The sequence below is a fragment of the Nuphar pumila genome, chromosome 2, assembly GCF_984573655.1.
Source record: "Nuphar pumila chromosome 2, dmNupPumi1.hap1.1, whole genome shotgun sequence".
NCBI classification, from domain to species: Eukaryota; Viridiplantae; Streptophyta; class Magnoliopsida; order Nymphaeales; family Nymphaeaceae; genus Nuphar; species Nuphar pumila.
Genome location: NC_143250.1, coordinates 147,337,256 through 147,347,667, shown reverse-complemented (window position 1 = coordinate 147,347,667; position 10,412 = coordinate 147,337,256). Strand labels below are relative to the sequence as shown.

Here is a 10,412-nt window from a genome sequence, read left to right as displayed (position 1 = left end):
GAATGGTATTTGTTAAATCTAATTATAAATCCATTTCGGGGGACCAACGATTTACTACAAGGTTTCTACCAACGGCAGCCAAGCCCCACGCTTCATAACTAGTTTCGTATCTTTCTTAGATAATTTGATGAAGAAAAAATCATTATTGTAGAAGAATATGTGCAAGTCCTTAATGAAGGGCCAGAAGGAGCTGAGCCTTTGAAAGATGAAATCAAAATCTAGGCTTTTGCTATCCAACCCACCTATAAACCCGGCCAGTAGTGTCCATTGGTAACAAGAAATCATTCTATCATAATTGGAGGCAAGTATAGCTAGTTGTGGATTATCATCAGCCTTGTCAATAGGACAAACGTCGGATGCTTCGAATCACTTCTCACCCAAAGCCCTTTACTATATCTGCCCATGACCACTCAAGAAGCAATGGTTGATCAATAAGGGTGGTCTGCTGAATGTTCAGAGCTAACCACTTCCATTTGAGAGAGAGAGAGAGAGAGAGAGAGAGAGAGAGAGAGAGAGAGAGAGAGAGCCAAGTCAGACAAGACCCAACAGGTCTGTCTAATCCACCCCCTGACTAGACTAGGCGTTCCTTCCAATCAAGGGCCATTGTTAAGACTTGGTTTTGGCGAGGTCCAACCAAGTCCACTGGCGGTTTTCTGAATAACACGAGTCTGCTGGTCCAGTGCAATGAAACATAAAGAAAACTTATAAGTTATTTAAATCTGGACGTCAAATCAACAATCGGTTCCATGGTCTAGTGGTGAGGACATTGGACTCTGAATCCAGTAACCCGAGTTCAAATCTCGGTGGAACCTGACTTTTTTTCTCGTTAATTATTCCTTTGCCTTTTTTTGAACTTTTCGAAGCTTCTGCTGCTTTTGGAAAATGTTAGGAAAAAAGTCATTTTCCAAAAATAAATACTGAAGCCTTCTGCTGCCCACCTGTAAAATCTTCAACATTATCTCCCTAAACAATCCTTCACTTTTCCATTAATTTGTATGTGGCTACCATTGTCCAATAAGATTTCAAACTCTCTCTCTCTCTCTCTCTCGACTTGTACTCTGATCTATGCACAATCACCATCTAGATTGTGGTTGTTTTGCTCTTATGTTTCTCTTTTGTCTCTCCCATCCAATATTTTGTTGGATGTATTTTGGTAATGTTGAATGGTGAATGTTCTCTCTCTCTCTCTCCATGTTCTATCTAATGCTTTTACGTTGGTTTTGGTTGGTGACTATTACCTGTTAATGTGAGCCTTTCTCCCTAAACAATCCTTTAATTTTCCATTAATTTGTATGTGGCAAACATTGTCCAATAAGATCTCTCTCTCTCTCTTTGTTTGGTTCATGGGTTCAACATCTTGTTGATCTTCATGAGTATTAATGTTGATCTTCTTTCGGCTCTCTCTCTCTCTCTCTCTCTCGTCATGTTCTATGTAATGCCTTTACGGCTGGTTTTGGTTGGGTCTATTCTCTATTGATGTGAGCTTCAGTTTGCTTTGAAAGCCATTCCTTGCTTCTATTTTCCACTCTTTCAAATTATTATTTCACACGTACGATTATGTGCCACAGTGAGAGCACACTGTTGAATCAGTGATAAATAAATGTCATCCGTCACAGTGCAGCCTTTGCTGCATAGTGATTGAATTGATCAATAGCATTTAAAAAAAAAGCTAAACAATAAAAAAGAAAGAAATCAGACATTCTTCACTGTTTGTTTGTCCATTTTTTGCCAGTATTGGCAAGTAAAATTGCCAGGGTGAAAACCAGAAATCAGTGGGACTCCCTCTAAAAAAAGCAGACCTCAGAATGGTGGTAAATAATACAAGCTCAGCTCCTCTTACCATCAGTACTTTTACTGTTTTTTTGTCTTTGTGATGATGATGATACATCTTGTTCCTTGTTGCCACTTGGTAAGAAAAACCTTCTTACTGCGTTGACAGGGGGGAAAAACAAAAAAAAAAGACCCGGAAATATCGGGGAAGAATTGGAGAAGTGAACATGTTATTGGATTTGTCTGGATGAAATAAATGCGTTGCTGCCTCTTATTTTTGTTTCTTTCTATTTTATTAAGGTCTTGTCTTTCTTCACAAACAACGGTAAAGAGGTTGAGGGTCCATTTAGCATTTTAGTATGCGTAGAGTCAGGACTCAGGAATTGGAAAAAAATAATTTTAAGTTCAATTGGTATTTCAACATTGAGCTTTGTTTTCACCCTGCACCTGAAACACATGACTTTGTGTTTTCTTATTAATGTTGATGAACGGATTCAGCAAGCGGTATCCAATTTCGATATATATATATACTAACCATTTTTCTAACTAACTCAGACTGTACTGTACAGATGTATTCTGCATGGTGGATTTACTAGGAAACAACACTTAAATTATGTTTTTTTTTATAAAATACATAATTTTTTAAGCCTTAAATATTTATGAAAATTTTATACGGTTAAATTTTTAAATCTTAGAAAAAGCTACCTATGTAATGGAATTGGAAGATTCAAGAATCAATTTATATAAAATCAAGCATGTAGAATGCATCTGTAAGATCAAATTTATGAATAACATGAAAAGCCCCTTTGAAAATCCGATTAGCTAGGCCGTTAGTTAGAAAAGTGGTTAGCAGCTGTATATGCTTATTTTTATAGGAATCAGTTCTTGGAGGATTTGATTCCAATGCATGGATAGGTTTTTATAAGAATTCAAAAATCAATGGCGTACAATTTTCATAAATGTTTTAAGCTCCAAATATTATTTTTCATCCAAAATACATGATCCAAGTATTGATTTCTAGTAAATCAATCATGTTGAACACATCTATATGGTTAGAATTTAAAAAAAAACACTGAAAATCTGATAAAATGTTTTATTTAACAATGTGCCAGATTTAGCATGGATCATGTGTGTGCGTGCGTAGGGTTCTGAACCAAGATAACATATGAATGGTACATTATTGAATGTAACCACCAAATCTCGAATCTAACCATACAGATGTGTTTAGCATGATTTATATATCATTTTAATTAGTTTAATAATATCTGATACATTATGAGATTTCATTTTCCAGCAATGGTTCACAATTCATCAAAATGAAATGGTTAAAAAAAAATCCAAGACATCATGTGACAGTTAACATATGAAAATAGTGAATAGATCATTGCCAAGAATTGTAGAAGGGTTTTGCATTTGGTGATTAGACATGAAAATCGATAGTGTAACATCATAAGTTAAATACCATAATATATGCACTTATATCGTCGACCTCAAAATTTACAAAGGTCTCTTTTTTTTCGAAAATCTAACCCCTACAGATGCAAAATAACTCTGGTAAATTTGTATACTAGTGCAGCTTGCACTATGAAAATTTGCCCTTCTTGAATTCAAAAGGATCTTACCAACCCATCATCTTCAATCAAGTAATGTTGGGTGAAAAGAGGGACTGGAACTCGTTTTTACTTTATCATTATCCACTTTTTCCATCTTATATTTTTAAGACAAATTGCTGAAGCTTTTAATTGAACATTTGTTCTTGTTAAACAAATTTGATATGCGTGAACAAGAAAAGAAAAACTAAAAAAAAAGACCAAAAAAATCGCCAAACTAATGACTAGTTTGCTTTGCTTTTGTCCATTTATTTCAGAAAACATCCTTGCAAGATCGACCCTAACGACTGAAAAATCAAGGGACATATTACACAAAAAATTAAGAAATTTTGTTAAATTGATTCAATCTAAAGCATGATTCTTAGTGAATAAACAATGATAAACATATATATATATATATATATATATATATATATATATATAGGTTTAGATTAGGCATTAAACATATGCAGTTATGTTTTCCAAAAGGGTCTGTAACTTGCACATTTCTCTCTCTAATATAGACAGGAGAAAATGACAAGACAAGGCCCAAGTTGGTAAAAAAGCAGAGGAACAAGACATCATTAGTAAAAAATCATCACACGTTGAAAGTAAATGATGATGATCATACAGTGCATGGGATCTGCATCTGGTCTGTGTAACAGGAACAGGATGTGTAAATGCACTTGGGGGAAAACAGATGCCTAAGCAACATTAATATAATTTCCAACTTTCCACTATATGGGCCCCTGTCCTCGGAAGCAAGTGCTTGTCTTTAATATAATTTCCAACTTTTACTATATGGGTCCCTTGTGTTGGTATTTTTTTTCTTATGCTTGTGTTGGCATCTTGAACAAAGAAGCATTCACACAGTGAAAACGTCTGTACCTATTTCAAGAGAGCTCAGTGATGAATTCTAACAATGCAAGTAGAAATACAGATAGAAACAAGGGAAGAGCATACACCCTTAAGCCCCCATATTATACATTAAATCCACATACACCCAAATAAACACACATACCAGAAAAGGAGAACCCAGTAACACATGCATCACCTAAAGCAAAATCCCATCTTACATAGAAACAGACAGCAGTAATGGGCTGACTGGAGGAAGCTTTTAATCAGAGAGAGAAGCTGGTTCAGGACTAAGGCAAGTTATTAGTCAGGCAACAGCAACTCCGGCAAGTCGTGGCCGCCTGTCTGTTTCATTTTCCGGTAATATATCCGGTGGTAGCTTCCGCTTCTTGGTGGCTTTCACTGTTGCTGTTGCAGGCTTTACATGGCTCCTTAGTTTATTCACATGTGCTAGTTGAAGAGGCTTGAGGAGGAAATCTTCAGCTCCTTCTGAGAGACACCTGAAGGTAACCAGCATGCACCAAAACTCCTCAGCCATGACCATATTTTGAGAAGCAGAGCACACCGATCATACGGGCACTTTTCGTTAGCTTGGTACAAAATTTTAAAATTATTACCTACTGATTCTCTGAGGGTCATTCTCTGATGACATTATGACCACCGGAATCGATTTCAGACGACTGTCTTCCTAATATTTCAGAGGCGAAATAAATCAGTAAATACATGAAACTCAACTAGCATGAGTTACCAATGCAAAAACAGGAAAAAAATTCAATGGTATACCTTCACTGTTTTGAGAAGATCATAGCCAGTCATTCCGGGCATACAGTAGTCAGTAAGGATGATATCAATTTGATTATTCTACAAAAGAATTCCACAAGATTAGTCATAAATGAAAAGGAAAATAGTACATAGAAAAGAACAAAAAAGAAAGAAGGGAGCTGTTTTGGGTAAATGAGTGTTCCAGTTACATGAAGATTCCAATTCTGCAGATATTAAATCAATGAACAGTTGCTCCGAACTGTCATTGACAGTAATTGGTACATACTGACGTTTCAATGAAAAGAATGAGAAGATATACACAGTACAGCTGCGAGAACTGCACATTAAAAGTAGATCAGTGAAACCACAAACTATCACTTCAAACTTATACATGAAACAGAGAAAAATTTCTCTGGACTTCATTGATATCGCTTGAGCCATGTACAGATTTCTCTGAATCGACTAATAGTCTGATATCAATGTTGATCAGCTAAAGACACTTAAGACAGATCAAGAAGGCATTCAAGAACTAGTCCTAGTGCTGCACGTGACCGGAGCTTGGGTTGTTTGACATGGCTTGTTTGAAAAACAGGAATACTTGAGATTGGCTGGAGCCTGAGACGAGCTTGAAAAGCTTGAGCAAGCTTGGTTGGCTCGAGCTGATTAAACTTATTGAAAAATGGCATTTGAAATGCTCTTGAGGGGGAGTGATTGGAAGTTTGGAACCCAGCACCTCTTTCAAAATGGCCCCATGTCACTTTTTCCTTCTTTTTGGTGTGCAACAAAAGCTCTATATGACTTGTTTAATATTTAACAATCCTAATTGAGTTTAATCAAGATCAATGGAGCTGATCGGGCTTGGCTCATTTACATAAATGAGCCTCAACCTATGCCCAAACTCAGCTCTGTTACATACATAAACAAGCCCAATGAGCTTCAGCTCATTGTGTACCCCTGGTTAATGTAGGCCCTTCAAAGAAGTGACACCATCAACCAACCAAACAGCTTTGCAAGTTCTTAGATGATAAGAGACCAAGCTTTTCTACTTACAGCAGCACTGGTAGGGTCGGCATTCCCTTCATTCAATTTCAAACCAAGAACTTCCAAAGCCTTCTCCCCACTAGCGACAGCAGTGACTGCAAAGATTAGGGAAAATTAGAACTAGCTTGAAATATCAAACTGCAGAAATGAAGAATCTTGCACGGATCTAATATATATTTTAGGCAGTTTATGAGTTGTAACCAGACCATGTTTGCAGCTTTTGAATCTTCATTAGATCACACACACACACACACACACACACACACACACACACACACACACACACACACACACATTGCAGAAGCAATAACACACCTTCTAAACAATGTATACACATTGAACGGGAGATTTTTTTTCTCCAGTGAAAGAATTAAAAAAACATGTAGAAAAGGATTTCTTTATGAAGTACCAAAAGATGTTGATGGCAACCAGAAAGAGAAAATTGAAAACTACCAATAAGAATACTAATATTTTTTCAAGAAATAAAAGTTTATACCTCAAAATTTCAAAAAATAAGAAATTTGTCCAAATTAGAAAAACTGTTGTGTATACACCCCCCAGTAAACAAATTTCTAAAATAGAATAAGAGCAGTAAAATTATTAGAGAGAGCAAATTATCAGCCAGATTCCAGGAAACTTACATAACAATGAGGAAAGGAAAGGTCGATAAATAAATAAAACAGGTCTATACATGTGGTGCACAAAGGAATCAAAAAGTCCAGAAACACGCAAAAAAGGAAGAAATTAAAATAAAAAAAAAGCTCTAAAAAAAAGAAAAGCAATGCCTAGCAGATGAACCTTAAAAAAAGAATATAAATGGAAAATGACAAATTGGCCTCTTGTAGATCCAAAGGCAGAAAGAAGGAAACCAATCTAAACCCTAGGTGAAGAATCTCAGAAAACAAAGGAAAGCAAATGCAAAGTTTCAGCTTTAACTCTATTAAAAATGTCCACTAGAAAGGCATAAATAAAGCTTGGAAATACTTAATAAACAAGTTTCGTGCAAACACTGTAAGATCTCTGGAACTCTAGGAAAGATTAAAATGCCATCCATAACTATTTGAACCAAAAAGCAAAAATCCAATAAGTCCAGCAAAATTTTACAGAAGTGTAGTGTAGATGAAACCACTCAGAAAAGGAAAATTCAAAAACACGGTGAGTGCAAGGCCCATATGCCCAAGTACCATTCATTCAGATCATCCAAATCAATATTTCAAAGACACATACATGCAAACAATCCCATACCACATATGTCCCCATATTTTCACTCATTGCAAGAAACGACTCATGGCAAAATCCCACAAGAAACATCAGAGCGGGTGCCTAGAATCATCACATCACATCACATCTCAACCATTTCAAACCAACCTTAGCATAAAGGAAGAAGAAAGAGGCAAAGGATAGCGCAACTACACCCGAACATGGAAAGAAAGAAAAAAGAGAGAATACTCACATAATTTCTGTAAGAGATAAATATAAATAGGACAAGCCATAACGTGACTAACATTCACATATCACATTTTTAGCATACCGTCACAAAAACTAACACTGAGAAGAAGAAGAAGAAGAAGAAGAAGAAGAAAACAAACAACTCCAAATTGTAAGAAACAAAAAAAACAAAAAGCCACAATGGCCAAAGTCCAAGCTTCACATTTCACTCATACCACCCATTGAAACCAACACAGAAACAAGAGGAAATGAGCAAAATCCAACTTGTAGAAAACAGTGATAGAAACAAACTCTGAAACAAGAAGAAGAGGAATACCAACAATTCCAAATTGTAGTAAAAACAAGACCACAATATCCAAACTTCACATTTCACTCATACCACCCATTGAAACCAAGACAGAATCGAGGAGATGAAAAGCCACGAATCCAATTTGCAGAAAATACAGAGGCTAGAACGGTTCAATCTCGAATTTTCCTCATAGAACTCATGACAGACCATCATTGAAAGAAGAAAAGGAACATCAACAGATCCAAACTGCAGAATAAACAGAACTAACTATGCTCAAACCACACAATTTCCCTCACGCCACCGTGAAAAAACAGCCCTGAAACAACCAGAAAAGGAACACCAACGAATCCAAATCGCAGAGTACAAGCAATGCCCAAACCTCACATTTACTCCACACGACCATAAAAAACGACGCTGAAACAGAGAACCAAAAAGAAAAAAAGCAACACCCACAATCCCAAACACCACCATTCTAGCTAGCCACGCTCTGAAGTAAGGGAAATGAAGGGTGCCCACCCTTGAAGGGGCCGGTTTTGAGGATCTTCTCGACGATTCTCCGGTCAACTGCGCAGTCGTCGACGGCCAAAACTTGAAAGCAAGGTGGCGGTGGTGTGGCGTCAGTCATGGTTGCCCTCACCTCACCTCCGCCTGCTCTCCCCAACCTCAGCTTTTCGTCCTATCAAGCACCGCCACCACCACTCTGTCTGCTGGACATCCATTAATATTCCTCCCCTTCTTTTCCTTCTATAGTCTTTCACCCTATGCCATTCTCTCTCTCTCTCTCTTGAGATTTGGGAGATTGAAAAGGAAACATGCGTTTGTAGATAGTAGTGCACAATTTGATTTAAACTAATCAAGAGAGAGACAGAGGATGTGAATAATATCCCTGGTTTTTTCTGTAATGATAAAAAGGGTCGTCCCCCACATCTTGGATTTTGCAATATCACACAGGAGTTTGACATGGACTTCTCTATGACTTTTTTGCCCCCAATATTCAGCTTTGCAGTCAATGGACCTGGGATTTGACTCGGTCCAGTAGGGTTGTGATGGGTCTGGTTCATAGAATCCATGTGTAGCAAGGCTTTGGTAGAATAGATCTGAGATCTGTTTCTAACTTGTTAACTCTTTGATGTGAGCTCGAATCCCCTTAGCACGCCAAACTCTATACTAAATTACTTGGACCAAGATGAGCCTTATCATGGCATGTGGAGGCCTTGGTTTTGGGAACTGTATCGGATAAGGTTTAAGCCATTATCATTTTAATGGGCTGGCCCTGCAAATTTTTTGCCTTATTTTTTCATTTTTATCTGAAGCTAAATTTTGATCCCATGTAACATATTAGCTAAACACCCTGCAAACGTGATTATTGAGTCCAACTGAACATGGATCATGATTCATTATCCTTTTGCCCTTTGATCCATCAATGTTAAATAGGGATGGCAGTGGACCGAGGGACAACGCCCCGCCTCGCCTGTGCGGGGATGGACTTACACTTTCTCCAGCCCTGCCCCATCCTCGTACCAATCCCTGCCTTGCCTTGCCCTGTCCTGTCCCATCCCGTTCTCAATCGTTCAAAGGATGACTATAGACCGAGGGAAAATGTGTCTCAGCTTCGCCTTGCCCCCCGTTTGGACTGGGATGTTAGACATGAGACGGGGATGGAGGTTAAAATTCATCCCCGTGCAGGGATGAAGGTTCAGATTTTGAGACAGGACAGGGGGTGGAGACCTTGTCCCCCACCCCGGCTCCCGTTTACTGCCATCCCTAATGTTAAATCACTGACGGCAGGCATGAGCACATGCATGCTATATTGTGTTTGTGTGAATATGCGTGTTTCCTAAACAAGAGTACTTTTTAAGACAACCCTTGTTTCAGTTATTTATCTGCAACATTGAACTCTAGTACAAACACTTGTTACTCACTATTTATCGATCCATTTAATTTAATATCGATATTGGTATTTCTACTCAGTACTAATATTGTTATTATAATTATTATTGTGCTCATTGTTGTAATTAATTGCTTACATGGTGATGGATATATCATTTGTTTAAACCGTATGAGTTTGAAAATTGAGCTCCTGCAGTTATCAGTGCATGATACAGTAGCTATACTCATCTAGGTGATTGAAAAAAGAGTAAAAATCGCTATATCTCATTTAAAAAGGTGGCTTTAAAATTACCATGATAACTAATACAATCTAAAATGCATATTTAGATCGAATAGTCAAAAAATCATGTTTTATAATATATAGTTAATTTAACTTTAAACTCTTTATGTTGACATTAATGGTATTCAATTGATTGTAATGATCAAATCACCCTCAAGATACTTTTTTTAATGGATTAAGTCTTTTGTTTTAGAGAAAAGTTAGGCACAATCTTTAAAAAATAACAAATATATTTCATAAATTTAAGTTGTAAATTTTTTAACCCTAAAAATAAAAAAAACTTTTTAAAAAATGTTGTCACTTTTGAGATGACCATTAATATAAAAGACTCACATTTAAGTATGAGAGAGAGAGACCTAGTTACTAGTTAGTCCCAGCATGGCTACATATAGAACCCGACCGGTTCCAACAGGGCTCATTAAGAAATTCAAAGTGGTTTCTATCCTGTCTTTGGTGGGGACCCTCTAAATCTGAATCGTTTATTGCT

At 37.1% G+C, this 10,412-nt stretch overlaps 1 protein-coding gene and 1 non-coding gene across 2 annotated transcripts; one reads left to right on the top strand and one right to left on the bottom strand.

Moving 5' to 3' along the window:
- Positions 1 to 740: 740 nt before the first annotated feature.
- Positions 741 to 812, top strand: TRNAQ-CUG (transfer RNA glutamine (anticodon CUG)). The gene has a single exon. It is a non-coding gene; the product is annotated as a tRNA-Gln (tRNA).
- Positions 813 to 4,244: 3,432 nt separating this feature from the next.
- On the bottom strand, positions 4,245 to 8,509 carry LOC149847563 (two-component response regulator ORR3-like). Its single transcript, XM_089997094.1, has 5 exons — positions 8,272 to 8,509; positions 6,027 to 6,112; positions 4,998 to 5,075; positions 4,832 to 4,902; positions 4,245 to 4,714 (listed from the first exon to the last, which is right to left on the bottom strand). The coding sequence occupies exons 1-5, from the start codon at positions 8,378 to 8,380 to the stop codon at positions 4,522 to 4,524; spliced, it is 537 nt and encodes a 178-aa protein (XP_089853220.1). The 5' UTR covers positions 8,381 to 8,509; the 3' UTR covers positions 4,245 to 4,521.
- Positions 8,510 to 10,412: the final 1,903 nt, after the last annotated feature.

Coding starts and splice junctions, on each gene's coding strand:
- LOC149847563 (XM_089997094.1), bottom strand. CDS start 8,380: ATGACTGACGCCACACCACCGCCACCTTGCTTTCAAGTTTTGGCCGTC. Junction 6,113..8,271: donor CAAAACCGGCCCCTTCAAGG/GTGGGCACCCTT, acceptor TAATCTTTGCAG/TCACTGCTGTCGCTAGTGGG. Junction 4,903..4,997: donor ATCTTCTCAAAACAGTGAAG/GTATACCATTGA, acceptor CTGAAATATTAG/GAAGACAGTCGTCTGAAATC.